At 32.2% G+C, this 21668-nt stretch overlaps 3 protein-coding genes across 11 annotated transcripts in view; 2 read left to right on the top strand and 1 right to left on the bottom strand.

The window, feature by feature from the left end:
* The first annotated feature begins 303 nt into the window (after nucleotides 1-303).
* Nucleotides 304-6225, top strand: LOC108766326 (poly(U)-specific endoribonuclease homolog). Of its 5 annotated transcripts, XM_018515537.1 has the most exons (10): nucleotides 304-385; nucleotides 619-945; nucleotides 1042-1116; nucleotides 2938-3240; nucleotides 3332-3409; nucleotides 3518-3571; nucleotides 3736-3912; nucleotides 4101-5214; nucleotides 5283-5694; nucleotides 5845-6225. In XM_018515537.1, the coding sequence occupies exons 1-10, from the start codon at nucleotides 334-336 to the stop codon at nucleotides 6076-6078; spliced, it is 2826 nt and encodes a 941-aa protein (XP_018371039.1). In that variant the 5' UTR covers nucleotides 304-333; the 3' UTR covers nucleotides 6079-6225. The 5 variants fall into 5 exon arrangements, with proteins under 5 accessions (XP_018371039.1, XP_018371040.1, XP_018371043.1 ...); XM_018515538.1 differs by lacking the exon at nucleotides 1042-1116 and having other exon boundaries at nucleotides 619-801; nucleotides 3082-3240; XM_018515541.1 differs by lacking the exons at nucleotides 619-945; nucleotides 1042-1116.
* Nucleotides 6226-6913: 688 nt separating this feature from the next.
* On the top strand, nucleotides 6914-12535 carry LOC108766373 (poly(U)-specific endoribonuclease homolog). The gene is made up of 6 exons (XM_018515633.1): nucleotides 6914-7196; nucleotides 9426-9554; nucleotides 10052-10228; nucleotides 10664-11495; nucleotides 11597-12026; nucleotides 12095-12535. The coding sequence occupies exons 1-6, from the start codon at nucleotides 7145-7147 to the stop codon at nucleotides 12329-12331; spliced, it is 1857 nt and encodes a 618-aa protein (XP_018371135.1). The 5' UTR covers nucleotides 6914-7144; the 3' UTR covers nucleotides 12332-12535.
* Nucleotides 12536-19484: 6949 nt separating this feature from the next.
* pnt (ETS transcription factor pointed) overlaps nucleotides 19485-21668 on the bottom strand; it is a 116809-nt gene continuing 114625 nt past the window's right edge. For 4 of the 5 annotated variants that reach the window (XM_018515600.1, XM_018515599.1, XM_018515602.1 and 1 more), the window contains 2 exons: nucleotides 20434-20734; nucleotides 19485-20225 (listed from right to left, as the gene is read on the bottom strand). In XM_018515600.1, coding sequence (XP_018371102.1) covers nucleotides 20162-20225; nucleotides 20434-20734 — 365 coding nt within the window. In that variant the 3' untranslated portion in view covers nucleotides 19485-20161. The remainder of the gene's footprint in view (nucleotides 20226-20433; nucleotides 20735-21668) is intronic. The other variant, XM_018515603.1, reaches the window with a different exon arrangement.

Here is a 21668-nt window from a genome sequence, read left to right as displayed (position 1 = left end):
ATCACATAAAGTTCTCTATTCAGTTGCAAATTTTATATGAGTAGAAAACTGTTTTTTTTTTAATCTTCGTAGAAATAAAAGATGCTGACGCTTAGACGTGAAATGGTAATTCTGTTAACGTTTACCAGCTGTAATTATATTGAAAGCATTTAATTGTATTAGTGAGTGGTCAACAATAACATAATCTTTTAACGTGTCTATATCATTGCCAAGTAAAACGCAATTACTAAGAAGATTGATAAACATAAAAAAAATATACATGTATTTATCATCTTATAGCCATCGAGAACGCCAGTGTCCTCAAAATAGTGTAAGACTATCCATATAATAGAGATGAAGATCCGAATTTTACTACTCCTCTTTCTCTTAACGTTTTTTTTAGCCAGTAAGTATATACGCAATAAAATTTTATGTAAAGTATTATTTTATATATTATTACATATACATCATTTTTCTTATGTAACATTACCCAAATTAAACTTTTACACATTATTATATTGATAATATTTTAAGTAATTTTTGATTATTTAATAATTTTTTATCTACTTTAAATTGACTTTTTAATGTCAGCAAAAAAAATTTTTCTTAAATTTATTAGACCTTAATCTTTATTTTCAGACTATGTAAATGCAGGGAAATTGGGGAAACTTGGAGGAGTCTCGCGAGGCATTCAACTCGCTTCTCGGGGGGGCTCGTCATCACTAGGTTCCGTTTTGTCAAAACTTTTTAGATCTAGTTCAAAGTCTAGTTCTAAATTGAACTATAGAAGCTCGCCAGGCAGTCATACAACGGGATCAAGACATTTCGGAAGTTCATCAGGTGGACACACGACAGGGTCAGACTTAACTGGCTATGGAAGTTTATCAGGGAGACGTACGATAGAATCAACTCCTTTTGGACATGCAATCAAGCCCTTGGGATCAAATCCGACTGGAACTATATCGAGTCAGTATACGATATGGTTATAATGAAAGGCAAGGTACTATTTATTCCAATCTTTCTGTAGTTATAGCAGATTTATATCTTTTACTCTTATTGTAGGTCAAACTTCGCATCAACAAAATAAAGATGCATCTTCGTATTTACAAACTAAAGGAGGAGATACTCCACGACCCTGTAAGTGCTACAGTAAACAGTAATCGTAATCGTTTATTTTTTTATTGAATGTTTAATATAAATATCTTTATTTTTGTAAAGCTCAAAGTAATTCCGGGCAATCTAATTGGCCATATCTAGCATCACATAATAATACAGGTATTATTAGCATTGATTATCTTGTTATTTACAGTTACAATACATTATTAGAAATAAAGAATTTTCAAATGTTATATTAGCTGAGATATTATCTCTAATATTTTGTTTCATGATTTCATTCGTTTATCTTTTTCTATTATATAAAAAGTAACATATTCTTTTTTTTAGGACGTTTATCAAGAGTAATTTCTTTTCTGGAAAGTTTTTCAGAAATTTTTCCTACGAGTAGAACATCAAGCTTTACAACGCAAAATAAAAATTCTACACGATATAGTCCATCAGCATCATCGACTAATCATTTATCGAAATCCACTGTGGTACCTTTACAAAATCATGGTATTACTTTTTACCATTTTCAATAAATTTATGCATTTAAATTTTTGAAATTTAAGAAATAATATTTGTCAATTATAATTATGACAGAAAATTCACGTAAATTAAAAGAATAAATGTTTTAGCAAATATAAACAATTTAAACATAATTAAAAATTAGCAGGTGTATATAATTTTCTTGCAGCTGCAACTTTTTTTGCCAAACAAGCGCGTAAAAAATTACTTCTACCGTTGAAGTATTTGCAATTTATTAATATTAAGTGTAGGAGGTGTCCGGGAGACTTGACCATACAGAAGAGTTACATCAGTTCAAATGTCTCGTTCAAATTTTGCGCCAAGCCGACATGCGGGTCATGTTGTCATATGACATCGTAGTGGTGGTATAGACCGCTAAACGGCACGAAATTTGAGTATTTGAAATAGTTTAATTATATTATATGAAACGAGTATTTGAAATAGTTCAATTATATTATATGGTCAAAACTCCCCCTAAATATTTTGGTGGAACACTAATTGTAAAGAGATTAATACTTTAGACTTAAGTGAAACAAGACATCTAAATAAAAACATGTAAATATGCAAATAAAAAATGTTTTCATAATTTTGTGAAAACAAGCTTTACTTTTTGCATCAAATTGTATGGAATTAAATGCCATATAACGTCTTTATATTTATTATCAAATTGAATTAAATTTTATTTTATAAAAATCTAGCATCACACAAAGTTCTCAATTCAGTTGTAAATTTTGTATGAGTAGGAAACTGAATTTTTGTAATCTTTTCGTAGAAATAGAAAATGCTGACGCTTAAACATAAAATGGTAATTCCATAGTACGAACGTTTATCAGCTGTAATTATATTGAAAGCGTTTAATTGTATTAGTGAGTGGTCAACAGGTCAATAACGTAATCTTTCAACGTGCCTATATCGTTACCAAGAAAGACGCAATTACTAAGAAGACTGATAAACGTAAAAAAATAATATGTATTTATCATCTTATAGCCTTCGAGCACGCCAGTGTCTTCAAATTAGTGTAAGACTATCGTCTCCATATAATAGAGATGAAGGTCCGAATTTTGCTATTTCTCTTTCTGTTAACGTTTCTTTTAGCCAGTGAGTATATACACAATAAAATTTTATATAAAATTACTTTATATATTATTGTATATAATCATTTTTTTGGATGTAACATTAAACTTTTGTGTAAGTGTTACATTATTATATTGATAATATTTTAAGTAATTTTTGATTGTCTAATAATTTTTTATCTACGTTAAGTCAACTTTTTAATATGTTAGCGAAAAAAAATAATTTTGCTTGGATTTGTTAAAACTTAATTTTTATTTTCAGACGATGTAAGTGCAGGAAGATCTGGATCCTCGCGAGGCTCGTCATCACGAAGTTCGTCATCACGAAGTTCATATTCTTCTTCGTCTAGACTTGGATCTAGTTCAAGCTCCAGTTCTAAACATGAAAGTTCATCAGGATCAAGACATTACGGATTCGGAAGTTCATCAGGTGGACACACGACAGGGTCAGGCTCGACTGGCCATGGAATTTCATCTAGTGGACACGTAACAGGATCAAGCTCTTTTGGACATGGAAGTTCATCGGGGGGACGCACAGGATCAAATCCAACCGGAACTACGTCGAGTCAGTATATGATTATTATGAAAGGCGAGGTATTATTTATTCCAATCTTTCTATGATTATAGCAGAATTATATCTTTTACTCTTATTGTAGGTCAAACTTCGCATCAACAAAATAAAGATGCATCTTCGACGTTTTTACAAGCTGAAGGAGGAGGCGCTACACGACCCTGTAAGTGCTACAGCAAATAGGAATTGTAACCGTTTTTCCATTCATTTTTTTACTGAACTATTCATTTTTTGTTGAATGTTTAATATAAATATTTTTGTTTCTGTAAAGCTCAAACTAATTCCGGGCAATCTAGTCGACCATCAGCACCACATGGCAATACAGGTATTATTAGGATTGATTATCTTGTTATTTACAGTTAAAATATATTATTAGAAAGAAAGAATAAATTATCAAATTTTATATTAGCTGAGATATTATTTCTCATCTGTTTTCACTCGTTTATCTTTTTTTGTTATATAAAAAATAATATATTCTTTTTCTATTAGGAACTTATCCTGGAAGTCATGGAACATCAGGCTTTACAACAGAGAGTAAACAAAATTCTGCTTCATATAATCCATCAGCACCATATAATCCATCAGCACCGTATAATCCATATAGTCCATCAGCACCGTCGACTAATCATTTGTCGAAATCCACTGTGGTACCATTGCAAAATCATGGTATATACTTTTTATCATTTTTATTAAATTTATGCATTTAAATTTTTGAAATTTAAGAAATAATATTTGTCAATTATAATTACTGATTATGACAGTAAATTAACGTAAACTAAAGAATAAATGTTTTAGCAAATATAAACAATTTAAGCATAATTAAAAATTAGCAGATGTATATAATTTTCTTGCAGCTCCAACTTCTTTTGGCCAACCAAGCGCGCCTTTTAACCCATCACAAGGAACTGCACTTAGTAATTCTCCATGGAGCAATCCTCATTTCAATCCGAGCCAATCTCACCCATCAGGTCCCACTTCTACTAACATTGGCTTCAAAGATCATCTGCGTCCAACTTCGATTCCTTCTGCACCTTACCCGCATCCTCCTTATCCTACTTCTGGTTTTAATCCTCCTCCATATACCAGTCATCCCTTCAGTCATTCGAATCAACCTCACGTACCTCATGTACCTTCCACGCACAATCCCAGTTACTCTTTTCCCAGTCAATCGTTTGGACATCCTTCCAGTTATCCAGCGCATATTCCGCCACCTGTACCAGGTACATTCGGAAATCCTTATTCTACACACCCCGTTGGCGGAACGTATGGCGCAGCTGGACACACTTATTATCCTCAACAACATGTTCTGGCGCAGCCGGCAGCGCAACCATATATACCTGGACAAACGGTCATAATGGTTCCTGGTCAACAAGACAGCGGCAGAGGCTTTGGTCAGATGGTGAAAGAAGCACTTGTGTTCTCTACAATCAACGCCGGTGTGAATAGGCTGATAAATCCGCATCAATATTACAGTAGTCCAAGCAGTGGTATCAGTCCAAGTAGTGGTACCAGTGAAACGCATATAACTTATAATAATCATTATTTTAATACAGTTCCTCCGGGTAGTACTTCTCCGGCTTCATCAAACATACTTCAAGGAAATGTTCCTGTTGCGTCCCCTGTCAATCCATATCCTGTAAACAATCCAGTTATTACTCCGGGTGTATCAATTCCTACAATTGTTAGCAACGGTAGCACAACATATCCGATTGGCAATTCTTCCATAAACACAGTGGGTACAGCTAACAATGTGGAAACTCCTTCAGTTTCTACTAGCAATATAGGGAATAATCAAGGAATGCCCAATCAAGGAACAGCTATTTATTCTCCGCAATATAAAATATCAGATGACGATCTATTAATGTTGACCGAAGAGTTATTCGTGAAACAAGAAGTTAACATGTCCAAGTATTTGACGTTACATCTTCAGAGCAAATCTGAAAACGTAACCGATGCAGCTAAAGGACCGTAAGTTTTGTGTTTAAATTAATCACAATGATTATTCTTGCCTTATTTACACATTATAGATCTTCTAGATTAATTTACGTGCAAGAAGAAGCATATGATTATCCAACTATCTTAGCTATTCGAGCTCTGTACGACAATTACGAACACAATTCTACTGTGAAAGAAACTCGTACAGCGGAAAAGCGAAAGAGAGAGGAATTTCTGTTAGACATGTTTGTGAATACGAATGTGATGGCTAGAACTATGCGATGGTTATCAGATCAAGGTTTCATCGATCCCTATGACTTCCAAAAGGACACTTTGCGGCGTATCTGGTTCAACACGTTTAATGGTGCTACATCAGGTTTTGAGCGAGTGTTCACATCTGAAAGGTACGGTACGGAGCTTCTTGGGGTGCAGGACTGGCTCTATTTTAATTATCAGGAATCGAAGAATCGTATTGATTACATGGGATACGTTGATACTATGAAGCTTGGCGACGTGAGTCATATTATATTATAATTATATCTATAGATGTGCAATGTATGTAAAATATATATATTATCGTGTCTTAATGTTATACATGAAAAGAATATAAAAATATATTGTACATTTGTAAAATTGGTTATAACAATTATTTGTTTTTTGCAGAGAGCTTCATTGGTGAAATTGAACTTCCAAATGGATGATATTATTAGACCAAACGCAACGATATTCGTGGGCACGCTTCCCGAACTTGAAATGGCTTTGTACACCATATGTTTTTATTCCAGGCCGAATAATTTATGTCCTGTTTCACTTGGCGGAAACAAGTTTAATATTTTCACGCATTCATTTAGATATTACGGACAAGATCTTATAGATCTTGCACTTCCTGTTTTCTAATTCTGTATCATATGAATAAATTCTCGGACGTGATAATGTAAATTATTAAAATACACAGTTTGAGCGTATTTTAACAGACAATATCAAATGTAAGAATGTGTGATTGGAATATATAAATTACTTTTTTTAAATTTTTATTCATTTAATGCGACAAATCTTGTTATAATAATAAGAAATATATGTATTGCAACTTATTTGGAAAATTTTTGCAGTCTTATAATAAACATAATAATTTTTTTTCTTATCTAATTCTTATATGATAAAAAATAATGTTATAATATTTAAAATTAAATAAACAATATTTCTATTTGTCATTATATATGTATGTAGAATTTGAGAATAATTGTAATTTTACATTGAAAAATACGATCGTTTTACTTTTACTTCAGTGATGTTCTCTTCAAGGACGCAAAGTTCAATTTTTTCTGAAATTTGTAATATAAAATTAGTTAGTAAAAAATATTTTTATACACAAAGCAATGTTGTTTCCAAGTAATATTAAATTTAATTCTCATTTCAAAAACACATTATTTTGAGATTTTATATTACAAAAAAAGATTTTTAATAAATAAACCTTGTAAAAAAATGAGCAAAAACAAAACATCATGAGTTTTTATTAAAGAGAGATCGGTCTGAAATTGTCTAAAAAAATTGTAGAGAAAGCGCGAGAAATCTAGAAAATACCATACATATATGGCTTTCTTTGAATATCTTTTAACTAATATAATCTAGGTTTTATAAAATTTTAATAGTTTAAAAAAATTGTGTTAATAAATGGAATATTATTAATTTAATGTTTTAAACTGAGAAGCGTTTAATCAAATAACTCGACCAATTACAGTTCGGTTACAGACGCATAGGGTCAGTGGAAAGAGAAAGCCTGCGAAGCATGAATCATTCAATGTTACGGGCGATGGTCACCGACGTCTAGGCCGTTCAGCATGAGGTCGAATGGTAGTAGTAGTCTGTGGACTGCGTGAGCAAACAGTGCGTGTCAGAGATCTTTTCGAGTTTCGAACTGATTGAAACAACAATTCGACAAAAGTGAAGCGAGCAAATAACGAATATGAGAATCAGGACGTGCCTGATCACCGTGATTGTGATTTTAATTATTTTTGGTAATGGCACATGTTATTTTTAAATAGATATTGATAGATTATAATTATTAAAGATTGTTAAAGTAATAGATGAAGTTTACATGTGAGAAATATCATCAGATTTACACAAGATGCTTTTATAAATTTGCATCAAATGCATTAATAAGTTCTCCGCTTAATCAATTTGTATTAAAATAATTTTGTTGAGTTTTACAGAAAATTCGATATTTAGAAGCTATGCGTTTTGCGAATTATCTCCGTGTGTATATCCATTCTTAGAATGTCAACGTTTTGTGAACATTCCAGTTCACTTCATCAGTCCGAGAAGTAGTTTACGAAACTTTGGTATTTCTCAAGAATGAATATAAACAGAGATAAGCCGTGAAATAACAAAGCTTCTATTATAGAAAATATCATGGAAACCTCCCAAGTATTAAAGGTCGATACTAATTATCTTAACAATCACCTTAAATTTTGTTAAACTTTACAATATGCTTACAAAATCTATTGTGAAATGCTCTAACAATGAAATAATATTTTAATTAATCGAGAATCAAATTTTTTAGTAAAAAAATTTTGTTGAAATTTTACAGAAAATTAATTGATGACTACGCTTCAAATAAAAAATCTGTTTAAGCAAATTTTCCTTGAAATCAAGTTACGTGTTAACACGGAAGCGTGGAAGTTCGCGGAAATTCATTCATTTCTAACTGTCTGTAATTCACGAATTACTAGCAATTGTGCATGGAAACAATTTCTAATTTAGTCAGAAAATTTGTTGTGTGCAATACAGATTGTGAATTTCAAAGAAACCAATTATTTCATCATTTAAAAAAACGATAAAGGATATGTTTAATTCATTAATAAACATGTTTGACTTGTGCAGTTATAAAATAAAAATAAACTATGACGTATGTGTATTATAGAGAGAGGAACGTAAATTGAACATATGTTGCATTTTTACGACTCATAAAATTGATAATTTTTAATTTGTTCTTTATTTCAAAATCTTGCAAAGCATCTTTGAAAATATATAAGAAAATAAAATGTATGGATATATAATGAATCAGCTGTTTAATTAGACTTATTAGACGGTAAAAGAATGGAGGAAACATTCTAAAGTCACGTAAGATTTACGTATAATGTTGATAAATTGACTAACAAATATAGACTGCGTAATAAGTGAAATCAGCAGAGCAAATTGCTCTTCCATCTTACTCATACGTCATGCCGTCAATGTGCTCCTCATATGGTATTATTCACTTGACAGCATTTACCATAATTGCATTACTGCGTTTATGATACTAAATTGGAGATTTTCATCGAAAGTCACGTACGGAAACTGTTTTAAGGTGCGTTTGTCAAATTTAATGTTGCATAAACAATAAAAAAAAATCGTAGAAATTTTCTCTTATGATTATAGTAGCTTCTTCAGAAGGATTGCAAAAAATTACATATAAACTTAAAAACGACATACATATATATGATTGTAAAGCTATATCGTTATCGAAATAATTATTAATAAAAATTGTCGTTTTCATTACCGAGAGAATTAAAAAAATGTAAATGAACTTGATTTTGAATATATATCTTTATCTTTCTCTCTTGTATAATGTGCGCACGAACTCTCAAAGGTATTCATCGTAATACATAATATTGAGCCAATGAGTGAACAGGCAATTGCCGCTACATTATATAATAATCTGTTGAAGAACAATAGGCTTGGCAATCTCTACCGGTGTCGAATCGCGAGAAATAAAAGAGGACACCAAGTTCTATATAGATAGCTTAATAAGCACTCAATCAACGTGTTTTATGACGCAGAAATCTATCTAACATCTCGATTCATTCTAATATGATCGTACTTTTAATAATTTTCACAGTAGAAAATAATTGAGAATATTCTGAAGTTTCATAATACATAAAAATTTGTTTGCATATCTGTGCATAAATTTAAATTACGAAAACTCTATCTTTAACTATATTTCGTTTCTCTTATCCTAAGTTACAATACTCTAACAATAAGTTATAATTCTCCTTAGTACTCTCAAGAATTTCCCTTCATGATCAAGTGGCATAAATGTCGATTTAATTTTTAATATTTAAGTACTGATATACGAAAAGGTATAAATCGAATTATGTGTAGTAATGATATTAATCATAGCTGACAATGAGACGAAAGACATGTAGTTAAATGTTGAAATCATTGAAATCATATAATAAATTGCATGTATAATATTGTGTTTACAGCGGACACAGATGGTCGTAAAACCAGTGGACGGAGGAGCGGTAGTAGTGGATGGGGCTCCTCCTCTTCTCGCCAGCAATCCTCTCGGCGAGGTACTTCTCACAGAACAACTCAACGGCCCTCACAGACAGGTATATAATATCCCAACATACAGCGCTTACAAAACGTTAATAAAGCGCTAAAAAAGCGTGTTATTTGCCATGCTATTTGGGGTTATATTTAGGCACATTTTATCATTACATATTTGTATTATTATTATTATCATCTATACGTTTTACTAGTATTATTATATCTCTATTGCATAATTATTATTTTTTAAATACTGATGAGATTGCATTCGTCAGTTTAAATATATTGCATCATGTTGCACAATATATATATTGTTAGCAATGAAAAAAGAAAACTCCGTATCGCCCCGATTCGGAAAAGCTATAATCGTAAAAGATCATCGTTTAAGATACTTTTCACAACTGTTTAATGTGGAATTGCGCCGTGGTTTACAAATGTTTATGTATCTACGTATCAGTATCTCTTACAAATTCGATGAGTCACTGCTTCATATAGGTAATAACCTTCTACGGCTTCGCATGTTTCATTCTCTAATAACATCATGAATCCCGCTATGCAGGCTCAAATCCAAGTAAAATAGGATGGAACGTACCACAGAACGCTAACAATAAAGCATCCGGGAGTTCCGGGACCAGCAATGTCAAACCTCCAGTATCTGAACAAGCTTCCAAGACTAGCGCGACGAATGTGCAATCAGGATATCCGGCTGCGAACGCACCACCATATACTCCATCGGGTATATTAATTATTTTCTTCCATATCTTAAAATAGGGAATGAAATTAACGTACCGACAGTTTAAATCTCGATAAGACACTCGAAAATAAAATATCTACGTCTTTTTGCATTTATAATATGGGAGCTATTAAAATTGCTAAAATTATATCTAATAAAATATTTTTTTAAGTTTTAAAGTTGCAATATTTCTCCTTGTAAAATCTTGATTTAAGATTAAAAATTTCATCTGTATTAAGGTTTAAAGTCCCTTATAAAATATCAATTCCCGAACAGCACTTTTTATTTAAGGGATATCCTGGGAACATTCTTAAGACATAGAGACGTCTTCAGGGCATCCCTTTGAGGATCTGTGCTGCGTGGGTTTCTTCGTATAATTGCATAAAGATCGTAATTTTCATAGAATTTATAATTCTAATCTTTCCACGCGATTTCTAGGCGGATATCCTCGGCAACCCGCCAGCAATCCTTATGGCGGCACGGGTCACAACCAGGGCTACCCGTCCTATAACGCCAATCCTTCGTATCCCGGTTACGGTGGGCACTCACCGTATGGCCAGGCTTACAATCCGTCTATGCACCATAACGCGCCACCAGCCTACAGTCCTTACGGTGGGCAGTCCTACGGCGGTTACGGTGGACAGCAATCGTTCGGTCAACCGTCCTATGCCCAGCCATCCTACGTTCAACCGGCTATCGCACAAGCGCCGGCACTCACCGTCCTGCAACCGAGCCGACCTGGTATCGGCCAGCTGGCCAAGGAAGCGCTGGTTTACTCCAGTGTGAGCGCGGGCGTGAGCGCGGCTGTGAACAGATTACTACCGGGTGGCATTTATGGCAGAAGTCCGGGATACGGCAACAGCGACGGCGCCGGTGGTGGTAGCCGCACCGAGATTACATACAATAATTATTATTACAATCAGTCGAATCCGACTAATGGGGAAGCACCGGCTGCGCCTGCGAATAATAATGGTGCTCCTGCCGCCGCCGCCGCCGCTGTCTCCAACCCACCCAGCTCTGCAACGCCAGTTCAGCCGCCACCGGAAGCGGATAAAAAGGCTGAAGCTAGCGCACCTAGCAATGCTAATTCGCCCAGCCCTCAACAAGAAAGCAATCCGACTCAGCCGAATTACCCGATCTCTAACGACGAAGTGAAGAAGCTGTCGGAAAGTCTTTTTGAGGTGGATAAGAACAACGCATACAAGTACATCACTGTAAATCTGCAGGGTGAGACGAAGGAAGATAGTACCGCGGATGACGCTCCTTTACCGTAAGTAGTTAGAACCGTTATCCTCATCTTGGAGAAAATAATTGAACAAAATAATTCCGCGCATTAAGAGTTTCATTGACCTTGTCTTGATATAATTTCAGCCTACTCGACGTCAAACCGGAAGCGTATGAAATCCCGACGATTAAAAGCGTGCTGGCGTTGTACGATAATTACGCGATAGACGTTAAAACGAAAGAGACTGTCACGCCAGACGAGCGTAAGGAGGAAACGGAGCTGCTCGACAACTTCATGGAGACTGATGTATTTAAAACGGCAATGAAGTACCTGGCTGACAAGGGATTTATTCCAAATGACGAGTACGAGTTTAAAGACACTATGAAACGTATTTGGTTCTCACAATTCCAACGAGTTGAAGGAGAGCCGTCTAGTTCTGGCTTTGAGGCAGTATTCCTCGCAGAGAAGCTCGATTCCTACATGATTGGGCCACAAAATTGGATCTACTTTGCCAAACAGGAAGCGCAGAAGAATCTCGACTATCGCGGATACATAAAGGATATCAAACTAGCGGACGTAAGTAACCCTTACGTATTTGACAATTTATTCTACGTGTTTATTACATAATTTCTTTATCTTCACAGAAGGCAGAAGCTATCAAGATACGTTCGGCATTCAATGTACCTGACACGAAACATTCAGTCACGACCCTTCTCGTCGGTCTTTCACCCGAGTTAGAAATGGCTCTTTACACAGCATGCTTCTACTTGCGTCCGAACGACGTTTGTCCGATATCATTGGGCGGAAAAGATGTCAATCTCGTTTCTACCAGATTTAACTATTTCGGCAAAGATATTCTGATCGCCGGCTTTGTCGCATGATGAAGTCCGAAACTTTTTAAGATTTTTTATAAATTGTATGATTAAAAATTTCAGTAGCACCTCTAAGAAAAACATTCAGACAAATCTTATGTCAAAATTAATCTTATGTCATAGAACAAACAAAATTTTTATGTCTCGTACCGCTTTTAGTTTGATATATTACACACACACACACACACACACACACACACACACACACACACACACACACACACACACACACACACATATATATATTTATGCAGCATGATATTTTAAGGCGAATTTTGTGCTTTTACTCATTTATGTACAAACTTGTATTAGTGTAAAAGAAAATAAGTGAGATCTCTCTTTTTCTCATGGATTATTTAAATTTATATTTCCTACAATAAAATTGGAAGGAAAAAATTTTAGTGCTTACCTTAGGTGTCCTAGTGCTCCTTTTTTCTAATTCTGAAAATTCTATCACTGGTATTATAGTCGGTCGTCCGTGGGCGCATCGATTGGGGAACTTCGTATTCTTCAATAATTGTATAAGACTTGTACACTCCTCCAAAGTTAGCTTATCGCCGAATTTAATAGCACCTAAAAAAGTTTCAAAGTTAGTAAAAGAAAAAGAAAGTTTCTAAAATATAGTTATAGATAAATTTGAAACATTTCAAAACAATCATCTTTGACGACGTAGTAAATCTTTAATAATAACTACTATATATGTATATCATACATAAATATATATGTATATATTTATAATCATACATAAATATTAAACTTATAAGTACCATGACAAGCCTCAGATGCTATAGCATTATGAATTGTTAACGGTAATGCGTTCGTTTGACTTGTATTACAATTCTTTATCACATCGTTTAATAAACCACAGATTTTTGGCAATAATTTATCTCTATTGTAGGGATCATTATTTGTAACCAAACATTGTGGTACAGTGCGTATTAATAGTGTGTTCTCCTTTAACGATCCTAAACTTATGCCGTATTTCTTCAACAAAATTTGATTGCGTAGGAATAAATTGCACATTTCTGAAGAAAATTCCATAGACAGAGGATCACGCAAATTAACCGAGAGTAATTCGTTCTCATTCTGTACCTTGTAGCCTAAATAATAATAATAACTGAGTATTACAAGAAGATTCAATGCAGTATTACGTATAATTTTATATTTATTTGATTAAAAAATTAATTTAATATTTTATTTATATAATTTTTAAATAAACTATACAATTAAAAAAAAATATTATCTCTGTCAGAAAAAAGTATTATAATTATTTACTAAGAAGTAAATTTTCATAACGTATTCTTTCATGGATGGCATGTTGATCAATCATTAATAAAATTTTCATTTTATTCCACATCATCCACGCGGCGATAAATTCGTTATTAACTTGATTAATAATCTACAAAAAAATATATTTATCAAGACAGCTCCTTGTGAGATAGTTTATTATTTTAAAATTTGTGTACGTACTTTTATACACTTTAATGATGCTTGTGACAGTCTAAATTCGCATAATTTTTGCTTCAACTTACAAGGATGCACTACTATTTGCTTATGTTGACAATTTTCTGCAACTGTAGATTCAAAATATTTATCAAACTGAGTTATGTAAATATATAATAATCATTTATACATAATATTCTTCCATCTAAAAGTTAAAAATTACTTACACGGAATCGTATCACTAGGACTGTTGAAGCACTTTACGTTTGTCAATTTGACATAACGATGCTGTAGAAGATCGCATAGTTTTCGTGGCAGAAAATCAAACTGATTATTGTTACGTTCAAAAAACTGTCGAAAACGTATATCATTTTCGAGAAATATATTCATATTTCTCGTAGTATCGCGCTTCTTATTATTTGTATAATAAGTCCAATTCGACCATTCGGAAAGAGGAGAAATCATGTTTATAGTATGATTATTGCTATTGCTATCACGATAAATTCTATCAGATTTAATAGAATTATTTGCTATGTCAAAATTCATGGAATTTCCTTGCGTTTTATAAACGTCATTATTCATCTTTTTTATAGCTTTATTCTCATAGTTTGCACATTTCACAGAAGTAAGATCTATTTGATATCGGATGCTATTTAATACGTCATTATTTTTCTTGTCTATACAACAGCTGGCAGTTTCAATATTACCACCTCTATGCTGTTTGTTGAAATAATTGGTTGATATAATTGTTGACGTAATTTTTCTTCTTTCAAGCGTAATCATTTTGCTTTTCATCATCGAAGGTGTAACATTTTTACATCTATTGGTATCATTGGCAAAAACAAATTTTTCTGTTTTTAAATATATTTGTTTTAAAAGCCGTGTTTTACATGAATAAGGGGTAATGGCAGAAACTGTAGCTTTTTCTGCGAGACATTGGAAGGCGCAGTTTTTAACAGTATTCAATACCTTTTGCATATCATAAAATATAATTTTTCCGTTTTCGGTAACGCGCGTGAATTCCTTCCGTGAGAACGTAAGAAAGAATAAGATAAACACATTTCCATCGTATGGATCGCGCGCATTAGATTTCTGATCGGAAAACAAATTTAACTTCTCTTCGAAGACAATTTTAATCAACTTCAGAATGAGAGGGCAATAGATCGGCCTGTGATTTAAAAATATCCACTGTATCGCGTTTTTATCGGATAATCCGACGTAACCGTGATAATTGCTGTTACGTTCAGGACCGCATTGTATCGACCATACATGATTCAATGGCAGATCCTTCCCAACCAGTGTTCTCAGGACTTCGATCGAGTTGTGCGGTTTCGCAATTCTCAGAACAACCTTCTTCCGTTCTTCGTCTCTAATCGAAAATGATACCTGATTGTGTCAATATAAAAAATATATTATGGGATAAATTATCGTAATTAATAATCACTACTATAAATTAAATCATACTTCTAATTTTGTAACAGCTATAGCCGCGATAAGAAAACAAATGGTAGATGTATTCCACTTTTTATGAGGCATTTCGTGAAAACCGTAGATGGACACCGTTGTGCCACACGAAGGTCTCTGCTCTACTTGCTTCAAATTGAATGAAAATCCCATCTCGAATGCCTTTAACGAAAATAAGTAAAAAAGAATCACTCTTGAAAATCGCAAATAATATAGCCCATCTTTTAAAGTCTTAGTTAAATTAAATTTATAAATTTAATTTAAATAAGAAGTTTATAATTAAAAATACTAATAATATAAATTGATGTGAAATTAATTTATCTTTGATTTTACAATTTTATTTAAAGACGTATACTTTACGACAAGAGCAACAGGAGTGTGCCTATATTTTTATATTAATTATTTTCATTCATATTGCCAAATAATTTAATAACGAGTTAACAACTACAATTAATACCTTCATGAACGTCTCTTCAGAATGTTGATGCCTTGAAGTAATCGTAAGACGATCAGCCAAACGACGGATATCTGCCAGATTGTTTGATTCAAGCTGTTTGCATACCTGTTGCTGATCGCCTATGGGTTCTGCATTATATTTCGCGATATGTTTGAGCATGTCTTTCGGTATTCCGACGCCATTATCGACAACTTGAATTTCGCGTTTTGTCGCGTGAATTCTTATTGCGATTGCCGCGGCGTGTGCGTTCAAAGAATTCGCTACCTATAACGTTTTATCCAGTTTTACGCCATTATTCGTTCCTTAATTTACTTAATAAAAATAGATACAAGATAATTATATATACATATATTAGATACGATAGACTAACGAGATATTGTGCTGGGATAAAATGTTTCCACTTTTCTTTATAATAACACAGTGGATTAAAATATAAAATTTGACAATTAAAAACGCAGTTAATGCCGTAATAAATAAATCAGAAAATATCACTTGAAAATTAAATTAAGAGAATGCGTAATATCCTATTAAATAATTCAAATTGTTAAACCGCGCAGATAATGGATTCTAAAATGGATGTATTTAGAATGTAATATTTTTTAAACGCAATAGCCATATTTGAAAACGCGTAGAATTTACGAAGATGCGCAATGCCAGAAAAACTGAAACGCATATTCTTATGTAAATTATTTTTTTAGTATTAACGTTTTATGTTACACTTGTGCTAGTATATACATAATAAACGATTCGTGAATAATAGGAATATAATTGTGTGAAATAGCGTACCAATTTTATGACGCATCGTTCGAAAGCCGCGATATTTGACATCATTAACGTTTGCACAGTCAATTGTTCTGCGTTAACCTGCACCATTCTTGTAGCTCTGTAACGAGAAACTAAGTGAATAACGGAAGCCGTTTTTTGTTTTAAGAGTGTTCAAGGGAAACTTTCATCATGGCGTCGAGAATCACAACACTTCTTATCTACACTTTTTACATTTCACCCATTACCTTAGATAAATATCGTTATTTATTAAGCACTCTAGAAACTAGTCTCCTCTCGAGCGCCGAAAAATAATAAAAAATCAAGTAATATAATAATAGTGGAAATTGAATACATAAAGTAAAATATAAAAATAAAGTTTAAAAAAATAAAAATAATAAAAACAAAACCAAAATAAAATATAAAAGAAAAGCGAGAATAGACGAGCAGATAACAGGCGCAAAATTATATGACGCAAAAAGAGTTATGAACTTATACTTGGCAGATAACTATACAGTTTGTCTTTAAAATCACGTAGAGATGTGGCACAATGAATTTGGAATACGCGATATGCCATTCCAAAACTTTGTCGCGCAACAGTAGAAAGATTGCTTAAAAAACGCTATGCGCAGATAAAAGCAAATAATCCTTTGAAATTCTAGTGTACATATAAAGAGAATAATAATGCAAATATATGAATATGTATAATAAATGAATATATGCAAATAAATGAATATACGAAGTCTGTCCAGTGTCCGGAAAGTATCCATTCAATGGATATATCTTTGTATGCATATTACCTGGGTATGCTATTGTAGAAAACGGGTATTCACCATTTAGAGGAACCTTCATGAGCTTGGCTCCCGTCAAGCGGCACGGCCCTGCAGATTTTCTCACAGTTTATGTCATCATGGTACTGATCGAGATTCAATTTAATCTGAAATCTACACTCAGAAAAAAATGCTGTTGATTCAATTAAAGTCTATATTACGGGCTCTCACTAACATAAGTGATTAATTCACGTATATTTTTATTGACGTAGAACCATAAATTATTATTTCAATAATCAAGCCTTTGTGTCAATAAAATATACGCATGAATTAATCACTTATGTTAGACAGCCCGTAATATAGACTTTAATTGAATCAACAGCATTTTTTTCTCAGTGTACGGGAAGGAAAAAAAAACCGATACCGTAGTTGTGTAAGCATTGTCCTTACGGAAAAAACGTTGAAAATTTCGAGAAAATACTGAAAATTGGGTGAAAAACATTGAAAACACAAGATCGGATATTTTCCGGATAGACCTAATAATATATGTATAAATGGAAATTCTCTACATCAAAATATTAGATATATAAATATGTAAAATGTGTATATGTAATAAACTATAATCTTTAAAATGCAAACGAAACAAACAAGTTTATTGTTGTGATTTGCAATACGGGAGATCTCACAATCAGATTTCCGCATCATGGTGCAAAAGCGACGCGAAAGCAATCTCATTGTTTCCAATTTAGTAAAAAAGTTAAGTGGAGGGAAAAAATAAGCGGTGATCAATCGCGAATGTATTTATAAAAATCTCTTTATTCTTTTTTTTCTTATTGCATCTACTAAAAAGTTCCTGTATTCGTCTCTTTCAAAATGCTATGTATATAATCCTGGAAAAGAAGTATGGCTCTTTTTTTTTCTTTAATAACAAGTGCCAAGAACGTGACAACTTAATATTAACATTCGAATAGCTTTACACGGTTCTTTCACCCCGCGTTTGGGGTGCGCTAAGAGTATTTATTAATATAATTTATTTAACATTCGGGCGAACGACACAACTAGGAGAAACTTTAATCGTAACGATTACCGCAAAGAATCCTGATAGCTTTAATGGGAGACCTCGATAAAGTCGCTAGCAATTTTATATCTTTCTATAACAATCCGCATAATAAACTTGCGAACGGTCTTTGAAATTAGTATACTGTTAATTATGATCTAAAGAGACATTATGGTATTTCTTATTATTTTGTAATTTAAATTATTTTGGTACTTGGAAACTTAACAAACACAGCGGATATAAAAATAGTTTAAGTTGTACATATAATGCGTACATATATATATACACATATATATACATACATAATGCCGATTATAATTATATAATATATATTATATATAATTATATTAGTATAATTATATATTATATAATATTACATGTATATATGTATATATATATTAGATTTAAGACACGTGGAAAATACGAAGTATATTGCTCGTATTTCAATTCGTCAATTTGTGCTATTAATCATCTGCATCATTTACAATTCATATAACATATCTGATGATGATATACGTGTATATAGATATTGTCTATCTCGCTGTCCGTATCATATCGCGGACGCACGCGAGACACTACTGTGTCTTGATGCATACATATATGTATGTGTATCTTTATAAATATATATCGCTATAAATTTGATACAATTGCATTACCCAGTGCTTCATGAGTAAAAAAATAATTTAAGTCTCACCCAATAAATTTACCAAATATTTAGATATGCTTAGAATAAAAAATACATATAATTTTTATAGATATGGTAATTGTGATGTTTTATAAGATTTTATAAGCATTTTCTTACAATAAAAAAAATTCTACTAAAAATAGAAGTACATTATTTTAATAATACATGTGAATAATTTTAAAAGAAAACGTGAATAAATTTATTTTCTGTATTTCAATTAATTATTATGAAACACTGGTTGCACATGGCCCTTTCCTTTTCTTCATTAAATAAGTGATTTATTTACGTTGTGTTTAAAAATGTAAATGTACAATTTCTCAAAGAGAGTATCTTAGCGTCAAAAGCAAGTCTGTAAATATTTTTATAAAAAAATTATATAAAAAATTAACAGCATACTCTTTTCATTAGCAACGGTTTTCCCAATTTACACTTTTTCTTCGGATTACATCAGTAACAGAGAGTTCTTATTACAATTGGACATATTAAATATATTTAATATATCGCGAGCACATACTAGACATATTCAATAATTAAGAAATAATATAAAATACATGTTTCTTCTTTTAGAGAAGCGAGCTTGGAAGAATATAGGTTAAATTTCTAAATTAAAATCTATACATATACAAAAAAGCATAAATGTCGGATTGAGAAGCTCGCTATATAGCATATCGTAATGAGTTTATTGTAAAATTATTGTAATAACAATCACATATCGAGTCATCTATCAACGAGATATAACACACATATTAAAATGATGAGACATAAATAATTTAGCAGCATCACCAAGTATCTTGACGCTAGTATAGCGTTGAAAAATCATGTAACATTAAAAATATATTTATATATATATATATATAAATTGACGAGTTATTCCTATAAATATCCTCTAAAATCTGCTGTGATAAATCAATCACTCTTAAAAACAAATTCGCGATTTATTCAACTTTAGGCACCAATGGTATGCAGACCCTGTCTTTGGTACATATGACCGATTCGATTTTTGTTCATATCTGAATAAAGAAGACGGACTATCACAGTCTTCTGCATCTGAATATACTTATTTCATAGCGATTTCCTCGTACGGATACTTCGTCCTTACATTTTCCTTCGTTCTTGCATATTCAATGCAAAGAATTTGTATTATTACATTTCGTTTATCTGTGTGATACAGTCCTAAAGCACGTGTTCATTAACAAAAAACTCAGTCTTCTTCCTTCTTCTCCGGCTTCAAGTCTACCATTGCGTGTATCTCATCAGGGCTGTATCTGTAAAAATAGAAAAAAAATATTATAATTAATATTATATCTTCAATTTTAAATAAAAATTAATATATTGAATGTTATTTTAAAATTGTAGAAATATAGAAAGTAAATTAAAATACATCATTTAGCAAGAACGATTCATTAAATTTGTCAATGTATAAAGTTTATTTAAAATTTTAAACAATTGCAATATGTATGTGTTTATAATTACCCTAGTAGACTTTGTAAGTCGCATACAAAGCGATATACGTATCGCTTGCCAGCAGTTTTATGTATAATATTCTTATCGTAATAATAGCGTAAGCCTCGGCTCAACTTCTCGTAGTTCATCTTGGGTTTGTTCTTGCGAATACCCCAACGACGTGCAACCTCGTCCGGATCGGTCAGTTTGAATTCCCAGCCGTCGCCGGTCCACGAAATGAAACCTTGACACGCTTTGTCAGTTAAAAGCTCCAGCAAAAATTGCCATAGCTGAATTGGACCTGATCCAGTAAAGCATGGTGGGCCGCCACCTAGAAATATGCCATTTGATATATTTTATTAAGGTTCTCTTAATATCAAAATATATATTAAACAGTAAAACAACTTTTTAATAAAACATGATAAAATGTTTAGATCTATAAAAAAGAATGTAAAGAGTTGATTTGAATAATTCACTACTAGAGCATACGTTAAGTAATTGTCAAGCAAAAAATACCGATTTGATTTTCAGAATGATTACCTCACATAAACATATATAACATATATGAGAAATTTTGAAGGGGAAAATATTTCACTGTGATAAAAATATTAAAAACAAAATATCTCCGGATCATGAATTTAATGCCAAAGTAATTGAAGGTAAATAAATGCTCTCTCTTTTATAAGACAGATAATCTCCAAATGATAATAAGAATAAATCGGGGAGTTGGTCACGGAGGTAATTTTTGTACAAGGGTTATAAGAATTCAGCGACAATCCAAACGAAATTTTGGGTAATCCAAGGTAATTCGTAAATCTAAATCTTTAGCGTTTTCAAATAATCTTATGTAATCTAATAGGAAATCCTAAGTAATCTGAGGATAATATATCAAATAATTTGTAGATAATTCTAGGTATTCTCAAAGTAATCTTAGATATTTGATATATTACCCTTAGATTACTTAGGATTTCCTGTTAGATTATCGAAGTAGTCTCAGATTATTTGTTCAGGCTTAGTTTAATTTAACACGTTGTGATATCGTTTAACAAAGAGTCTGTGTTACTATTGGTGTTTTTTAAATATTTTTTTATTTTATAAAATACCTACTAATATTTATATTAAATTGGATATTGTTTTGTTAGTATTAAAAAATCTCAAACGTTATAAGAACTTGTTACTATCTATACATATAATACATATTCTGTTTGCAAAATTTTTATATTTTTGTATACCTGTATGCAATAAATATTTATTTTGTAAAATTG

The sequence above is a fragment of the Trachymyrmex cornetzi genome, unplaced genomic scaffold, assembly GCF_001594075.2.
Source record: "Trachymyrmex cornetzi isolate Tcor2-1 unplaced genomic scaffold, Tcor1.1 scaffold579, whole genome shotgun sequence".
Taxonomy (NCBI): Eukaryota; Metazoa; Arthropoda; class Insecta; order Hymenoptera; family Formicidae; genus Trachymyrmex; species Trachymyrmex cornetzi.
The sequence above is the reverse complement of the archived record's forward strand: the minus strand, read 5'-3'. Positions and strand labels throughout refer to the sequence as shown.

Coding starts and splice junctions, on each gene's coding strand:
- LOC108766326 (XM_018515537.1), top strand. CDS start 334: ATGAAGATCCGAATTTTACTACTCCTCTTTCTCTTAACGTTTTTTTTA. Junction 3,241..3,331: donor TCCAACCGGAACTACGTCGA/GTCAGTATATGA, acceptor CTCTTATTGTAG/GTCAAACTTCGCATCAACAA. Junction 5,695..5,844: donor ATACTATGAAGCTTGGCGAC/GTGAGTCATATT, acceptor TGTTTTTTGCAG/AGAGCTTCATTGGTGAAATT.
- LOC108766373 (XM_018515633.1), top strand. CDS start 7,145: ATGAGAATCAGGACGTGCCTGATCACCGTGATTGTGATTTTAATTATT. Junction 7,197..9,425: donor TGTGATTTTAATTATTTTTG/GTAATGGCACAT, acceptor TTGTGTTTACAG/CGGACACAGATGGTCGTAAA. Junction 10,229..10,663: donor ACCACCATATACTCCATCGG/GTATATTAATTA, acceptor CGCGATTTCTAG/GCGGATATCCTCGGCAACCC.